Source organism: Pyxicephalus adspersus, chromosome 1 (assembly GCF_032062135.1).
Source record: "Pyxicephalus adspersus chromosome 1, UCB_Pads_2.0, whole genome shotgun sequence".
NCBI classification, from domain to species: domain Eukaryota; kingdom Metazoa; phylum Chordata; class Amphibia; order Anura; family Pyxicephalidae; genus Pyxicephalus; species Pyxicephalus adspersus.
In genome coordinates this window covers 112,176,038-112,194,530 of record NC_092858.1, presented here as the reverse complement: position 1 = coordinate 112,194,530, position 18,493 = coordinate 112,176,038, and the positions used below count along the sequence as shown (strand labels likewise).

Sequence of the window (18,493 nt, the reverse complement as noted above, 5' to 3'; positions counted from 1 at the left end):
GTTTAAATACTTAAATTCCTTGGTTTTAGAGTATAATTATCATTTGTGTCAATGTCAAATATCCCCCAGGTGTTTCTTATCGGAATGGTTAAGTCAAGTCTATATTTAACACCTACTAATGGGTCTAAAACAAGTATCATCCACATGGTAGGCTGTGCAGAGCATCTTTTTTATCTTTAAAATAATTTTCAGGTTTTAGGAAATTCCTGGTAAAATATTATGATCAGGAGTCTTTGGGAATCTTCCAGTGTGAAGAATGCCTCCCTACGGTGATGGTCAGTATGCTACCTTTATAGGTAGCCTATATAGATTGCCATGGTCATACATATGGCTCTGCCAAGGCATTGGGCCCAGCACTCTGCAGGCACTGCATCAGAAAGGACACTCAGCAAAAGCTCAAAGAACCCCTTGTAGTCTCTGGAGGAACACTTGTTGAGAATATATGGCATAAAATGTAGGTATATAACAATCTAGATAAAAAAACTTTGTACAAACCTGTGTGTCAGTGGTGGTCTCAGTGTGCTCAAGTCAGTAATCTGCTAGAAAAGAAATCGGATATGCTCGTCAACCATAAAAAGTTAGCCAGTTGTGCATAATTGTTCCCACTAATGAATTAGTTGGTTCAGAGGAGGAAGGCAGGTGTACCGTTGGCTGAACTATTTTGCAAATCCATCCTACCGATTTTTGGTCAGCGCATTTTGTACATTGTGTGCTTTGCGTTTCCATACAGAACCCTTATAGTTGCTGGATTGTACTGATTTTTACCAATCTTTAGTCCACTACAATCTTTACTCTAGTAACCTAATTGTTTATTGCAGGATAGACACCAAGAAAATGTACAGAACCAACCTGCATGAGCTTAGTCCAGACCCATATCACATGCAAGTTGGACACATTCCCCCTCACCATACTTCAAAGGTGAGGAAGTGATAGATGTGGTGCACCTTCAAACCTACCGTAGTAAAAGTTAACACAAACATGTTCTACAAGCCCTTCTATTGATTCAAAAACTGGCAAGATTAAGAACTGACAATATAGTGCTTAACCATGAAAAGTAAAAAACACAAAGTTTACATCTTTTGTAAACTGAAGTATATTCAGCACTGCTATCAGCTAAGAAAATACTGGAACCCTAGTTGTCACCAAAAAGACTTTTTGCCAAAGTGAAAAAAGTCTCAATTACACTACTACCACACTGCAAGATTTTAATGCTTATTTATTCTAGTGTACCTGTAAAAATAATAATAATATGACCAGCCTTAAGTCTCAATCCCAAAGTTTTTCCTTTCAAACAATTGGTCCTCTGCAGTCTCCTATCCACTGAACTTCATGCTGTGGATTACAGGCCTGCTGATATTCCCTACAATGCAGGACCATAAACCTGCATAGTAATTGAGGAGGTGAAGGTATGCCCACCTTAAGCATCTGGGGAGAAAAAGGCACAAGCTGGCTGTAGATGTAGAGAGGGATCAGTTAAGCAAAATTAATTTTTACGGGAACCTTAGGCAAAAAAAGCAACAATTTAACCCTTGCAGTGTGGTGGTACCCCAACTGCAAGGGTATTTTTTTCAGTCCTAAAGAATTTAGCTTTAGGTACTGGGCTATAGTAAATACGGTACATGGTGGCATTGACATCAATTACAATTCACAATTTTTGTGCCTCCAGTAGCATGTCGTATTCAGTTCAGTTCAGGGTCAAAATTTCCAGAACTTTTACATACCTAGATCGCATGTCAAGTACAAGAGAAAGAGCTTTTCTAATATTTAAAATTGGTCAATAAAAATGTAAATTGACTGTAAGTGTATGATTTAAGTGTCTACTAAGTGATTATAGCAATTTAGCAATGTTAAAAATTGAAGTATCTAATTAGTTGTTTTAGGAGTTTGAACTTTGCACTGCACTGTATAGTGCATCATGTCATTGACACCATATTAAAATTAGAGACTCTGCTGTGGTTACACAAGTAACAGCACATATGACAGAATTATATTTATTGCATTTTATATGGCAATATCCATACATTTTGTTTCATGCACCTAAAACCTATTTTACACGAGGAATCTGCACCAGGTGCACATGTGATGCTCTGTTGAGGTAACAAGTCCTAACCCTTCTAGTCTTTTTCTTCTCCCAACAGCGACACAAGACAAGGCCATATTTAGAGGAAAGAGCACAAGGAAGAATAAGCTGTATGTAAATACCTTTAGTCACTGTTGTGCATGTGGAATGCCATGTGTACATGTTAAAAAAAAGTATATCTAGTTTAAGTGAAATTATCCACCTGGCCTACAGCATAAAATCTCACATAATAATCTAAACTCACACATGTAAATGTACACACAACAATCCTTGTGTAATACATTAACACTTGTCATTCACACTGGTGTATGACTTCTACATTATCAAAATGAATACTTATATTAAAAAAAATCACACTGATTATTTTCACAGTCGAGAGACTTTTGCACAAAGTGCATTGTGGTAATTGCGGATTCACTGATGCCAGATCTCACAGTGTATGATCTGACGTTGTAGAAATACAAGGTGAGGTGAGATCAGGTTTCAACAAAGTGGGTAGAAACAGTAACAGCTACTGTCATAAATACATTAGTACCTTTTGGTTTAGGGGGAACCTCTGTATTTTCTTTAGTATTCAAGGAAAATAAAGCCAAAGTAGGAGGTGGTGTGGTTTATTTGGCATGAATAGGTATCTTTGGTCAGGGAGGGGTAATCAAATGCAGCACACAGGATGAAGGGTCTTTTTAGCTCTTTACTTGTATACAAGTTTTGTGCCAGGGCAGTGTTAATGGTGATAACAGTGGAATGACTGTGTACAAAGTGATTGCGTGAGGGATGTTCAGTGCCTATAGCTATTTTTAGTAAGCCGTATGAACAGATGATCTCTAAGATCAAGTAAGTTTGTGTGCCTCAAAAATGTTATCAACATGTTTAAGAATGTCTAAGCATTTAAATACTAAACTTTGAACTTGCGTTACATATTACTGCAGAGTACCTGGTCCCCCACACAAATATCTGTTCTTAGAGACAGCAAAAATATTTTTTAATGTGTGGCAGTGATTTTGTCAATGATGTAAATCTATGTCAAATGATATTTGCTGAAAATGTCTGTTCATAAGTACTATGCTTATTTAAAGTATAAATGGCCTACTGATATAGGAAGTTTATTAATTTATTAAACTTTTTTAATTTTTATTTTTTTTTGTTAAAAGTTTAAATTAATTTTATTACTTTATTAAGTCCTATGCTTGTCCTGTCAAGCAAAAGTACTAAACATGTACTTAAAATGTACCATACACTTAAAAAATCAATCAGCTGATCTGACTAATTTTGATTATAGTTATGGAGTACTTCCTATGATATATCTTTACTTTTTTTTTGCTGCTTAACAGTTTAAGTTGCAAATATAGGATAGCATTATAGGACAAATAGCCAACAGATATCTTAAAATAAATTATAGTCTTAACCATTCCAATGAAATTAATATTTGTTGGACTTTCCTTCAATAATAGTTGATTTTGGGGCAAATCTGGTACAATCACTTTTGCACCTTAATGTGACCGATGTATTGTAGTTAGAAAAAAATATTTGTGACATTTATAAAAACAGATGAGTGCAAACATTTTTGAATGTTCCAGTCATATGAAACATTGCTTGTCCTAGTATGTGGTGCACATATTCCCTCCAAGGCACAAGCTACAGTGTTCTTTATCATGTGCATTTGTCTAAAGCTAGTACTTGGTACTGAAATGTATGTGTGTGGTTTATTTTGGAGCTGTATGCATCCATTTTAGAGTGTACGTACCATATACTCACAATGGTGTGAGGAATGCCAGCAGTAACACTGATCCAAAAACACACAGAAAAAAAATAAATAACAAAGTCTACTTTTTTGGTACCTTTAGAAACAACCAGAAATGAATAACTATTAAAGGGTAATTCATAAAGGACACCCAGTATTGCATTGATTGAGGAATGGAAAAAGAAGTCCAGGCTTCTCCTAACTTCAGTTATGGCGGGATTTTCTAGCCCCGCTAAAGAGAAAGAGTATTAAAGGGATTTTCCAACCCCCATAAAAAAATCTTATTACAAAGGTAACAGTGCCCTTTTTATATCTGGTTGAGAAAAATAAGATAGTGGGGTTTGCTCTGCAGTCCATAAGTCTTTGATGTGAAGTTCTGCCAGACAAAGGAAGACCCAAGATATGGCAGGCAGTCAAGTTTAAAGTATTTGAACAGGTAGAAGGTCATGTTGGCCTCTGGTGGAAGTGCTGGACTTTAGGGCAGAGGAGGTAACTTCTGGGTGCTGAAACTATTAGGACAAATCTTCCGTAACTGTCTCTGGTTCCAAGTCATGGTCGTCTGGTAACACGGTGTTCTGGTCAGAGACCGAGAGAGAGGCGGGTCTGACTTCCTCTTCAGCTGGCTCTTCTTTGACATAAACAGGTTGACTATAATTTTAAAAAAATAAGAAAATGATCAACATTAAAGTATCTTCAGCCTTATATTTTTTGTTTTAGATTTGTGGAGGGATTGGAATCATTTGTAAAAAGGTACAAAAGAAATAGGACAAATGAAGATAATTATATGTTAACTTTTTTACTACAGTAAAATGAAATTATTTTTCCAAAACAATATATTATTTGAAAGACAATTTCGGAAAAAAACAATACATTGATTACTTTGTTTAGGTAATGGCATTTTACTTTGTTATTATAAGTAATGGCAACGTTGGCGCAAAATATACAAGTCCATGCGGAAATTTTAAATAATTGCCACTGTTCACAAAAGGTATAGAGTTTGGGGTTGATCAAGTATATACATTATAGGAGAAGGATAAAGATAAGTATATATCAAAAAGCCTGTCCCTTCCATCACCTGTATTGAGGAGAAAGATGTGGGCTGCTGCCATTACTGTTTCCAGGCTCTCCGGTGCTGGTAACATCGTCATGTCCACCATGAAGCCCACTCCCAGAGCTGTTGAGAGTTGGAGGGCTATTCATTAGAGGAAAACTACTTTCAGCAAGTGCGGCCTGCAAGAAAAAAATAATATTAATAAATTGTAAATAGGAGTAAGTAGGAATGCATTTTTAATTTGGTTTTTGGTTCAATTAATTACCTTCAGAAGTAGATTAGTTAATTGATTATGGTCTGGACCTGAATACATACAGTAAATAGACCAGTTCTGACTACAACACACAACCAAGCAAGAATATTGCATGGAGCACCATGAAACAGACCCTACACATACTGCTACATAGGTATTCATATAGTTCAGGAAGACATTTAGGAGTCCTAAAATGACCCCCGCAAACCCAGGTCTTAATTCAATTGAGAATCTTTGGAATGACTTGAAGATTGCTATACCCCAAAGCTACCCATCCAATTTTAGAAGTAGTTGTAGCAGCTATGCCTTAATGGATAAAATCCCAGGATCTGTATGTGGTAAGTTGTTAGAGACATACTAAAGCAGCGGTCACCAACCGCCAAGCCAAGCCGGTGCAGCCCTGAGTGGGGTCAGGAGAAGGACTTCGCCAGGGGGACACACTGGCCAGAGCCGCGAATCACGTCCCCCATGCAAATCCCTTGTTCAATTAATTACCTTCAGAAGTCGATTAGTGTTTTCATTGTGGTCTGGACCTGAATACATACAGTAAATAGACCAGTTCTGAAAGACCCCTGACTAGACCACACCACCAAGCATGAATATTGCTTGGAGCAAAATGAAACTGACTCTACACATGTGGTAAGTTATTAGAGACATACTAAAGCAGTGGTCGCCAACTGCTGATCCGCGGCTCTGGCTCACCCGAGTGGGGTCAGGAGAGGATCACGTCCCCCGTGCAAATCCCTGGCTCAGGGAAGTGGACGAGCTGTGTTTCACGACACAACCCTCCCACTCTCCCAACGCAGGCTCAGATCTGCGATGGCTGAGTGAACGTGGTTATGACGTCACTATGGGGAGGTTCCTCCCCTTTGATTGACAACCGACTCCCCTCGCATGCGCGGTCAGGAGTCGGTAATTTTAGTGGTCCGCGGGACCAAAAAGGTTGGCGACCGCTGTACTAAAGTATTGTCTTCGGGGTCTATTCATACTTATGACTTCTGTTTTTTTCCCCTAATGATTGTTTTTGTCACAATAAAAAATATTAGGCACCTTTGCACAGTGGTAGGCATTCTGTGTAAATAAAGTGAGGCTAACCCTGCCTCTCCATTTGGGTTTCAGCTTGAAATGCGACAAAATAGAACAAACACTGAGGGGAAGAATGTTTTCCCAAGGCACTGTATTGGTACATGAAAAAATATATTCCACAGTTTACAGACAAAAGAATAAAGGGGTTTAGGCAGCATGACACTTCTGACATGAGATTCCAGCTTACCTGATAACTGGCATTTAACCCTCCATAGCCCAGGCCGGAAATCATATTTTTAACAAGTGTGGGACTTCTGTTTTATTTCAGGAAATAAAAAAAATTGGGTTAAAGTTGTTGACATTTTTCTTTTAAGGTTTAAAAAAAAAAAACAAATACGTTTTTAGCAAAACTAGCGCGTGTTAGCAAACTAAAACTACAAGAGAGCTTCTAGAGCACAGTCCACAACCAGTTTATAGGAATGTCTGTCTGGAAAGTAAATTGAACATAACAGCATGGAGTATCACAAAAAAAAGAGATCATGTATAAAACACTCTTTAGGGTGTACTTTAATTATTAGCACAAGGGAGGGTTTTGAAAACATTTATTATGCAGTTAAGTACATGGATAATAAATGTTTACATGTCCACGGGTAATTGATATGTGGTGGAACTTAAAATCTACTTGGTAAGCACTAATATAAAGGAATACAAATAATAACCATGTCTTCAAAATGTAGATTACCATCATCTTGCCTTGTCTATGGTCCCCTTTAAACAGTTGGCAGGGCATACTGTGAACCCTGTCATTGATACTCTAGTCCCCCCCACTAATGGTTAGGAATTAGTAGGCTTTTCCCCTAATCATGTTATCACCATGGCAGCTTTGATCACATGATGTTTGATAGTAAACAAACTATATAAAAAAAATCATCTAATAGCTGTGTGCTATCCTGGATGGGCGCACAGTGAGTAAAATACAATATTCTAATAGAAATACATGAATTTAAAAAAAAATAAAAAACAAAATTTAAAATAGTTGTAAAAAAATCCTTTTTATTTTTTATTTTTGTGGTAATTCATCTACAATAATTGTCAATTTAACCAATCGTTATGCAACTAAGTTTGGATGCATCTATGCATCAATGACATCTAGTCCATAAAGGGGTTTATAAAGTTTGGCAAAAACTACTGGAAATGAAATTTGTACAGAAAAACAAAATCATTGAATCTATGCTACCACCTGCTGGACATACTTAGCATTACATCACACTAGTTCATTTTTGTGAAAATGCATTTTTAAATTAAGCAATACCTTACAAGCTACATGGCAAATAAAAAATTTTGTTTCATGCTTAGGCACTACTTAATAGACCTTAAAGAGTTATGTACAAGGTGTATGGTACACCCTTCTGTTGTCTCTTTAATCTTCTTCGCTATATATATATATATATATATATATATTATATGTGTGTGTGTGAATTTCTTTTAACCCACCCTGTCATTTTTGGCGGCCTCCTCTTTTGGTATTCCAGCTCATCCACTGTCCACACTGCTCCTTTCACATTCTCCACACGCACAAAGCATTTATGCAAGCTTAGATTGTGACGAACAGCATTCTGCAGAAATGTGATAAAATTAGCAATTAAAATACTGAAAGACAAGAACCACACATTATCCAAAATATTTTTTATACATTGTACTACCGCAGATTGGCAGCCATTGGTTAATTTACCAAAGACCAACACCTCTTGTCATGATTAAAGGATAGCCATTATAGAATATTCTGTTGCCCTTTTACTTGTATTAGGCAGCTAATTAGACATCGTATATTTTCCTATGAGCCAATGCCTATACCATTTCTGATTAGCAAGGAGTTAATAGCAGGGCACAAATTGCAACATGTGCATATTACAGACCTTTTCTGACACTCCCACACACAAATATGACCCCAATTTCAAAGCAGTGGCCCTTTCTCTAGTTGGAAGCCCTGGCTGGAGATGAGAGACTAATTCGTTAGGTTAAAACATTAACAGCAATTTGAGAGGTCAGTTTGGGGTCAGGCAGGCAGAGCTGAGACAGATGGGCAAAATGGGAGGGGGGGTGTGAAACAGAAGAAAGGAAAGAGAAATAAAGGCAATAAATATTATGTTTGAGACATAAGAAAAATAACACAAAAACTCAAAAGTCATTTTTAAAGACCGAACTACCTACAAGAAAAATGGACCACTGGAAAAATACCTACAATAGTTCAAAACCAGCTCCTATTTTTCTTGAGCAATTAATCCAAGAAAGGAAACATAAAATTGGTTGTTAGAAAGAACAACAACACTAGAAAAAACACATCAGACTAGTAATAAAAATATCTTCTATCTATAACTGAGAACTGATTGAACATACAATAATTATTTTATTATAAGGGTAACTATTTTTAGATATCCATCCATTTAAAAGCTCTACACTTACCATAAATAATTTAAAAAATACTGTTTAGGCTTTAAAAACCCTATTTCAGAGTATACTTTGTAATAATCACAAGTACATCAGTATTTGTACATATATTTTTTCACACACAGAGGGCCTATTTTCAGCTCAGTGATTGTGCTATGATGATTGGGTTTCATTGAAAACCAACCAAACAGGATGCCTAGGTAAACTCTAAAAGTACATAAAATACTGGAAGCATTTCTTTAGTTGCAGAAAATTATTTGGTCTTGAATGCCTTTGCTTAATGTCACAAGGACTAAATTCAGGGGCTTTTCATTTTACTGCAAATAAGAGGTATTATTACAGAACATAAATTCAAAGGATTTGGAGTTTAGATGATATTTTACTAAAGATGCAAGTTTTCCAGATGCCTGAGATTCCCTTTTCAGGCTGAAAACGATTCTGAAAATGGTCCAGGAATCCACATTTTATACTTTAGATGTTACAACTCAAGTGTATCAAGAAAAGCATGTCTGTCTATTGTACAGCATTCCAGGGGTGGGTCCTGGATGGCAGATACTTACCCTGCTTTATGTCATGGTCCCTCCGAAAAGAGGTTACTTTCTGTGGACAGAAGCTGGGAGGTTTTGTTTGGGGACCTGTGATTGAATTTTGGTTAAACTATAACAGAACCCGGACTCTGGAATAGGAAGGAAGGATCTGGGTGGGCCTTCCCATGCCACTGCAGTAGGGACCAGGTTTTCAGACTGGACTGAAAGGAATGTCTGGGGCTGTCAGGAAGTGGGTGTGTTTCAGTCTGGGAGTAAGGAGTGAGCCTGGACCTAGCAGAATGAGGCAGCTCCCTATTTTTGGATGACAAACCGATATTAAAACCCTTTGCTACCTGTAAGTACCAGGTGCCCTCCTGGCATAACCACTTTCAGTTGCATGACTGTTTAATCTCTTAACTGTGTGATATAATGCTGAACTAAACAGTTTTGTTTATGCTTTATATTTGATTTATGCCAGAACCATTATAAATTAACTCTACTGATAATCTACACTGTCCTGCGATGTGCTAGTCCCCCTAACTTTACACTATAAATATGTGGATTTTAGAACCATTTTCAGATTTGTTTTGCGGCATTAAAATGAATCCCTGAAGCTTGCTTCAAGTGGGTAAAATAAAAAGTATCACTTATTATTGGCTAACACAGTACTGAATTCTTTGACTGCCAATATATGTCCTAAATAAACACGAACATAGCTGTCCAACTGTTCAGTCACTGTTTAGGTATACAGCTTATAACATTTTTAACTTCCTTACCTTCCATGTGGCTGTGTTTCTTCGGAAATAGGCAAACATTCGCGTAAACCAATTGTAGATCTCATTTAAGGTCAGCTGTCTGTCTGGCGTATCTAAAATAGCCTGTAGGAAACATAAGAGATTAGCTAGGCAATAGGAATATAACACCAACATATGCTATGCGCCCTTCTATTTTTTCTTTAATTTCCGAGTTTTTACCTGTCGTATTAGTGAGGCATATGTAAACGGTGGACGGACTTCAGCATTTTTATAAAATTCATGATTCTGTGCAAGCTCTAAGACAAAATACAGAAAATCAAGAACATGTAAATATTTACAAGCCACAATTGTACAAATTTTAAAAGCTTGAAAACTAAGCTTTGTACACATAATTTTTCAGGTGGAACAGCATAGAAGTTTAAATGCTATACAATGTACCTGTAGTAAAAAAAAGTTTGTTGCATGGTGAATATAATACTTGTAAGCTTCACTATAAGCAAAGACAATGCTGTATAATCTCAACAATGTACTAAATTTAAGAGATGCCTTAAAGAAATCCTGTGTTTATTATTAATGACTTACTTTTGAGTGCACCTGTTAATAAACTATGTACTACTTCATAAAAAAAAAAAAAAAAAACAACTGAAAAACAGCAAACTGCTGTATTTAAGAAACATCAATGTTTCTCTTCAACTATCTTCTATTTAAAGTGGAACTAAACCTGTGGCTGGTGACCTTAATTGCCAATTGCACTTGCACAGCATACTTGTCAATTAAGGCTGGATCTGCATGGACAGTTTTAAAATTGTATGTAAAAGTTCCTGCCACGTTTATATCCATTTTTATGCACTTTTACAAGGATTTTAAAGCTTGTCCTTAAAACGCTAAAAAACATTTTTTATAAACGCCTATGATGCATTTTACCGCAAGTTTACATAAGCATTTATAAAAGATTTACTTTTAACACTTTCAGGGAATGAGTACAGGGATACATAAAACCCCTTACTCATTCCCTGAAGGGGTTAAAAACATGTAAAAATTAGGACGTGGCTTTAAAATATTGTATTGAATGTGTGTGTTTTGTGTAAGTAAACTTTTTTTTTTTCTTTACAGATTATCCCACAATGACAGGATGATTCCCACGGCTGCATTCATGATATGCGCACAGCCGTGGGACTCCTCCTGACAGTTCCCCGGGCACTGAGGGTTAAATGAGGACAAGGCCCCCCGTTCGCTTTTTGTTCGGCTGAGAAAAGGGAAACGGTGATGGCAGCTCAAGTGTCATCAGGTTTTTCCTTTCCTCAGCCAACCAGGGAGCAGAGCAATCAGAGGAGGTCTGGTATGCTGACAGCTCCGCTCTCCTGATTACTCCTTCAGCCCTAGAGGAGCTGTGACGTGTTCTGTATGCAAGAACACATACTACAGTTTTGCTAGGGCTATGCTGATTGCTCCTCTCCCTGATTGGCTGAGAAAAGGGAAACCCCGATGACGCTTGAGCTCTCATCAGGGTTTCCCTTTTCTCAGCCAATCACAAAGCACTAGAGGTGAATGGGGAGCCTTTGTCCTCATTTAACCCCTAGTGGCTGGGGATCCCTCACTGTCAGGAGGAGTCCCACGGCTGTGCTCATGTCATGAGTAAGGGGTTTCATGTACCCCTGTACTCATTCCCCAGGGTGGGGTGGTGGGAATCTGGAAGTCTCCTTGTTAAAGGGGCATCCAGATTCTAAAGTCCTGCTAAAAACGTTAATAAAAGACCCCATAGTTTTCAATGGAAGTTTTCATAAAAAGCTTAAAACACTTGTAAAAGCCTCTACTGAATTCAATAGGAGCGTTTTCAAGCGTTTTCCCGCAATTTCTCGTGTTTTTAAACGCCTTCTCTGCGTTTTAATTTTTTTAAACGTTGCAGGCAACATTTAAGATAAATCTCATAAACGTGCCTCAAGGAAACGTCCTGGTGTAGATTAGCCCATTGAAATGTATGGGAAATTCAAACATTGGCTTTTAAAGCCTTAGGTTAAATGTCCATGTAGACTAAGCCTAAAGCACATACTTTGTGCTGTCGCCCTGCAGCAATAACATTGATTGGATGATGTTACATTATCCCCAGCAGCTGAGCATGCACCATGTAGTTTAGAGCAGAAACAAAAAGCCACCATGAGCCAGGGATTTAGCACTGGTTAAACCTCCTGGTGGTTTTTTTTGTTTTATCAGTTTAGGCCTGCTTTAACAAAAATCCAAAGTGTGGTTAACTTGCTCATAATATTAAGAAGATAGACCACTATAAAAACTGGAAGGAAAGTAGATTTGTTGTTCTTAGTAACTCAAATTATAATCGCATCTAGAAAGAAATTATAGCTGTACTGTGGTTGTTTGGACAAAAAAAACTCCCATTATTTATATGTGAGTTTAGCCTTTCTCACCTGAGAAGAGGTGGTTTACACTTAGTGAAAAGTTGCCAAAAAGTTGCAAATCAGTTGTACTGCAGTGCTCAGGAGCTGACAAGGAACCTGCTTGGAGAAAGGTTCATCACAGCTTCTCCTTCACTGCCCATTCACAGGTTTAGGGCAAAAACAAGACCTACTTGCAATATTTAATTGCAGTAAAGACAAATCTCCAGGGTGACTGTGCTGTCTACCATAGTTGTGCAATTCTTAGGTGTGAATGTTGATAAATGTAAATCCTTTAGCAGTAAATACAGCTGTCAATTACGTGTTTGGCTGTTTATCTGAGTTCACCCTTAAATCAAGAACAGTATATGTACTGATTACTAAAATGGAACTGAAGCATTCTTTTTTTTTTTGTTTTTTGGTTAAAGTGGAGAAGGCCTAAAAACCTAGAACAGTAAGCCTCACTTATGTCCAGGTTTGCATATAAAAATTTGTCAACAGCACAAAGAATGAGGGGATATGCCAAAGTTTAATAATGCTACTAACGGACAAAACTCCCAAAAGGGGCAACTGCTCCACTGTTAACTGTCAAAGGCAGTATTTCCTCTCTTTTGTTGGAAAATTTTTCTCACTTCCTGCTATATCCCTGAGAGTAAGTCTCTTCGATGGAAACAGACAAAAATCAAAAATCTACCTGAAGATATTGGTGTACAGAATTTGTCCACTATCCTTCTTCGCACAGGACCAATGCTAGTTAGGCTTGAAGAGCTAATCACAGATGTGCCCGCTCTCACTGGAGTGATGGGTGCTGTTGCAGATGTTGGGGGTTGTGGCAAGCAGTCCTGATAGGTATCTGAGGAAATTTTGTTGTGAGATGCACTGGAAACCAGGTTAAGCTTCAAGATAATGAAAAAAAAAAGTGTGAATGGCAAGATACCGGGATCCATGTAAATAGTTAAGTAAAAAAATAAAAAAAACAGGATATTTAATGACTCACTGGTTGACTGAAGGGTTTTGGTTCGGGCGGTCTCATATGTAAATGCGTCATCATAGCTTGCAACCGTTCACTTTCTTTTGCCAGCTGTCACACAAACCATAGTTTAGTCTAATACTGTTAATACAACTTTAACCAATAAAGCATAGAGAAACAAAGGCTACAACATGCCCATATTTATTTTAAACCAAAAATGTTGATTTTTACTCAAATGCTTGTAATAATGACACAATTAGACAGCAAGTGATCCCTATCCTCAATAGATATTGAGAAAAGAGGAAAATGTGAGCAAACCTAGCTTAATTTTGAATGTGATCATGAGGAAAAAAAAGGAAGCAATATGGGTGATATATATATATATATATATATATATATATAAATATCAACCTAAAATGTTAATGAGACACTAACACAAGTTTTAATACAAGTGTAAAAGTTGCCTTGTTTTTTCTAAAGTCCGTATTGTTGTTGCAGTGTTGTACATTATATGAAAAAGGGTCTAAATTGCAATTTGAAATACTGGAAGAGATAGTAATATCTGCACACGGTGTTGAAAGTTATATGCAAGAACTGCTCTTTTTGCCCCATAAAAATTAACTAAAATCATATAACGTAATAATATTATTAGACATTTTTTTTTGTGCTTCTATTTTGAAATTCATAAGATAATGTCCAGATAGCAACCAGAGATGGCACACGCAAGTGAATGCACTTATATTTTATTATGTGTTAAAATACCAATAAATAAAAACTATTTGGGTCTCCAAGTGCCATTTTCACATCTTTTTCACATGTTTAATCAGAACACCATAAATCACAACAAAGAACAACTTTAAAAAACATACATAAGAACATCTAGAACATAAGTAAATGACACTTAAGCTTTACACTACAAGCATTAACAATGAAAGTCTTTTTATGTAATAACCACATTTCTAAGTTTAAGGGAATTTTTAATATGAATTATTTCTACTAATGTATAAGACATCATGCATGATATAGCACACAAGGTATTATCTGTTTACCTGTATTTCCAGTTGCTGCACCACCTGCATTTGTACTCGACATTGTGCTGTGCTGCGATCATCCAATGCATGTTCTGTATTCAGATGCCTGCACAAGTATTATAAATATAAATGCAATATTACTGTAAAACAATGATAAAACAAATGGCACTGTCCCTGACAGGTCATTTGTATCAATGTCTGTTTTAGATTCATTTTTTTTTAAATGTCAGTCTATCACTGATCAATTATTGTAGTCCATCAGAGTCAAAATCTTCAAAATTCATATCTGTATAGACTATACTAAAAAAAAGGTAAGTAAAGTGTCACCCAGGCAAATCCATTAAAACTTTTAACATGGAAGAAAATGTAAGCCAAGCACATTAGACATTTAGTTCAGAAATAGTGATGTCATACCAAAAAATGTACCATCAAATATTTAGGAATGTGGTGGTCCAGCCAAGATAAAGTAACATAAAAAATATTTGTTGTATATATATAAGGCTCTTATGCTGGAATGTATGTAAAGATTAATTGCCCCGATCATTTTAACGAGTTCTGATAAGGTGCAACTTACTAAATGTATTATTTAGATGTATTATGCTGTAGATATGTATTAATCCAAGGACTTCAAATGTGCAAACTAGTATAAGGATGAAAGAATCTCAATATCTTGCGTTTATCTCCTCAAAAATTATAACACCAGCAATATACAGTTAAAGGCAGCTACCTTTGAACGCGTTGATTATTTGCACCAAAAGAGCATATCAGTCATAATTAACCCACCATGGGATGGGGAGGGTGGGGTCTGGGTAGTAGCTTTACAAGTAAACATGTATGTGAGTAGTTTAACTATATGACAAAAAAAAATGATAGAATACTGTAAAAATATTACAGGAAACTTTCATAGAGGCTTTTAAAGCCCAAAACTCAAATAGAGTATGTTGAATAAAGTAGTTGCAAAATAAAAAAAAACATTAAGGATGAAATTTATCCAACCATAACAGTCATGCTGGTTCATGGAATTGCATTTACCATTGCATGAAAACTCAATACCATATGTACATAGGACTGTAAAGAAATGTGCATTAGTATGTCTGTAAACAATGGACAACACACTACTTGAATACACAGCCGGTACTAACTTTATAAACTGTCCAATATCCTCACATAGAGCTTCACAGCCCGGCCATCGACATTCACCATGCCCATAAAGTGGGTGTGCATTTGGAGTCATCTCGTAATGTGAACTGTAAAAAAAAAATATAAGACATCCTTATATAACGATATATATATATATATATATATATATATATATATATATATGATTTTGGGGGGGGCAGGGAGTGGTAAGATACACTTTAAAATAATCTTTTATCTGCTAAAATCTTTCATATTTTTTTTAAATATACATTTAAAAATGTTGCTCTTAAATACTACGAGGGGGTGCTGAGAAGTTCCTGGCTTTGCCTAGAAAGAAGAGAGCCAGAGTTATGAAATAACACATTTATTGAACATATTCCCCCGAGACAGATGCACTTGGTACAGCATAGTTGCAGCTTCTAGACCGTTCAAATAAAAGTCGTTTGGTTGGGCCACAAACCATCTCTCAGGAGCATCGTTGACGTCAGAAATGTCCCTAAAATGTTGCCCCTTCAGGTGTTTCTTTAAATTTGGGAACAGATAAGTCTGAGGGGGCCAGGTCAGGTGAGTAGGGGGGATGGTGGACCAATTGGAAACCCAGGGTGTTCAATTTGGCAGCCACAATGATAGACGTATGCACAGATACATTGTCCTGCAAAAAAAAGAACCCTTTGGTCAACTTTCCGCGGCGTTTTGTCTTTATTGCCTCCTTCAGCTGGTCCAGGAGGTTAGCATAATACTGTCCGGTGATACCAAAGCCCTGAGGTAGGTAGTCCACCAACAGAATACCATCTTTGTACCAGAAAAGGGATGCTATGACTTTTTGGGCTGATTACTAGGTTTGGAACTTCTTCGGCCGCGGGGACCCGCTGTGGCGCCATTCCTTTCATTTTTCCTTGGTTTCAGGATCATAGATGTGGAGCCAGGTTTCATCCCTAATCACTAACCTAGCCAAAACGTCCTGTGCAGCTTCAAAATGGGCCAAAATGGCTTTGGATACTTCAACTGATCTTTCATCTGATCATTGTTCAAACATTTCGGCACCCACTTCGCTGAAAGCTTGCGCATGTCTAGGATAGTGGCGATAACAAACCCAACACACTCCCGTGAGATGTCCATTATCTGGGCTATCTTTTTTGCGGATAATATTCCTCAATAATCAGCTCATGGACAGAATCGCAGGGTGCCAGGTCCGTTGAGGTTGGGGGACGCCCACTGCGGGGCTCATCTTCAACGGTGAAATGCCCAGTCTGGAAACAAAATATGCAGGTTTTGACAGTGCTGTAGGAAGGACACCTCTCCTCCAGTGTTTGTGACATCTCACTATGAATGTCCTTTGCTGACTTTCCCTGGAGAAACAAAAACTTCATGACGGCCCGTCACTTCAACGACGTGAAACTTGTTTGTGCCACTGCCATCACAGCTTCTCACTAAAAGAAAAAATAGTTTTGAGAATCGCAAAGACCTGATATTTGCACAGTTACATACTAAGATATTAGGCTGTCATATGCCCCCACACTAATTTTTCTATTTCATCTGGAAGGGGGCAAAGCCAGGAACTTCTCAGCACCCCCTCGTATGAATAGTATGTAATTCATAAACAAAGATACAAAAAGACAGCCATGTCTGCTTATAACGTTTTAAGATCATGATTCCTGCTTTTCAGCACTGCAACATTTGTCTCTTACTGCTGCTTCTCAATGGACAGCCAACCCACTGAAACAATGAAATCCTTATGATGACTGTATCTTATCTTCATGACATGGATTGGTTTAAAACAACCTTGCAGCTACAATTGCTGAACATTTTTTGTTAGTTGTAATTGTTACACAATTAGTGCAAATTGAAGCTGCCAACATTCAATCTAAATGGTCTCTGTTTTCAGAAAATATACTTTTTGCATGTTTTAGGCAAGTTATTTTGGGGTGTTATGTAGGTGAAGGTAAATGTAAAGTCAGGCCTACACAAACAGTAGTTAATCACTACCTAAAAAGTAAGACTAAAATGTGCAATGAAGAAGGGGGCTGTGCTGAAGATGTCAAGTTAACCAAAAAAGTTCAAAGGATCATTGCATGTAAATCAATACCATCAAAAATAATAATGAAAATAAATCATAGGAAAAAAAATATTCAAGTAAAATACACTGCATCTTGCCATTAAACTGCCTCTTCCTCCTCCAATGTACCACTAAATCCCCATTATCATGGAGATAATAGGAAAAGTAAATACATGCTGAATTGAAAAATTATTTCCCTGGAAGACAGTTAGCATTCGATTATGTATCTTAGGTTTACAATGAAGTTGCAATTATTTTATCGAATCTGTATGTATAGGTTTTCAAAATTTTGACAAATAGATTATTTGTATAATTTGAAGTTGCATTTAACAATAATGACATTTCAAAGTTCACGCTTTCTATTTACATGTAAATAGGGTCATGGCATTTTTCCTGAAAACTAAGGTAGTTTTACATTCCCAGGACTTTCTGAATAGCTGTTTTACAAACAGAAGACATCCTATTTGCAACTGAGATTAGCAGGTCAAAGAGAAGCTCGTAATAAAAGAAAAGTTTCCATTTCATTAACAATATAAAAAGTGGTGTTCATGTTCACCTGTCTCGTCGTGTGTTTTGCAGAGCACTTTGTCCATTGGGTAATGGCATGTGAACTGATGGAGGTGACACCTTGGTCAATGAATATGAGGTAGGAATTGTAGAGCTTAATTCAATGTTCTCCTGTTTGTTGGTGTCCTCTTGATTATTACTCATCTCTTTCAAAAGCTGTTGAAGGTCTGACGGTGAAATGGCTGGAAAAAATGTAAAAATCACTTAATTGGGTTGTTCATGTTCACCTTGAAAGGACAATGTTCACCTAGCTTTTTATTATATCTTGTTAACACAGTTTTACCCCATCCACTTAGCTACATGGACATACACATTGCAAGAGAGGGTAACTGTGGTCTTGCAATTGTTGCCATGCAAGATATAGATTCCCTACCATATTTCCTAGTGTATACTTTATATGTATATACTCTGATCTGATTATAAACCAAGGTACCTGCTTTTAAACAAACTGAAACAACAGG

At 37.0% G+C, this 18,493-nt stretch overlaps 1 protein-coding gene across 1 annotated transcript in view; it reads right to left on the bottom strand.

Annotated features, from left to right (window-relative positions):
- Positions 1–1,977: 1,977 nt before the first annotated feature.
- FOXP4 (forkhead box P4) overlaps positions 1,978–18,493 on the bottom strand; it is a 52,120-nt gene continuing 35,604 nt past the window's right edge. The window contains exons 7-17 of the mRNA XM_072423825.1: positions 18,022–18,214; positions 15,412–15,516; positions 14,288–14,375; positions 13,266–13,349; positions 12,963–13,164; positions 10,101–10,177; positions 9,903–10,004; positions 7,646–7,767; positions 6,399–6,465; positions 4,897–5,051; positions 1,978–4,469 (exon numbers count right to left, since the gene is read on the bottom strand). Coding sequence (XP_072279926.1) covers positions 4,334–4,469; positions 4,897–5,051; positions 6,399–6,465; positions 7,646–7,767; positions 9,903–10,004; positions 10,101–10,177; positions 12,963–13,164; positions 13,266–13,349; positions 14,288–14,375; positions 15,412–15,516; positions 18,022–18,214 — 1,331 coding nt within the window. The 3' untranslated portion in view covers positions 1,978–4,333. The remainder of the gene's footprint in view (positions 4,470–4,896; positions 5,052–6,398; positions 6,466–7,645; positions 7,768–9,902; positions 10,005–10,100; positions 10,178–12,962; positions 13,165–13,265; positions 13,350–14,287; positions 14,376–15,411; positions 15,517–18,021; positions 18,215–18,493) is intronic.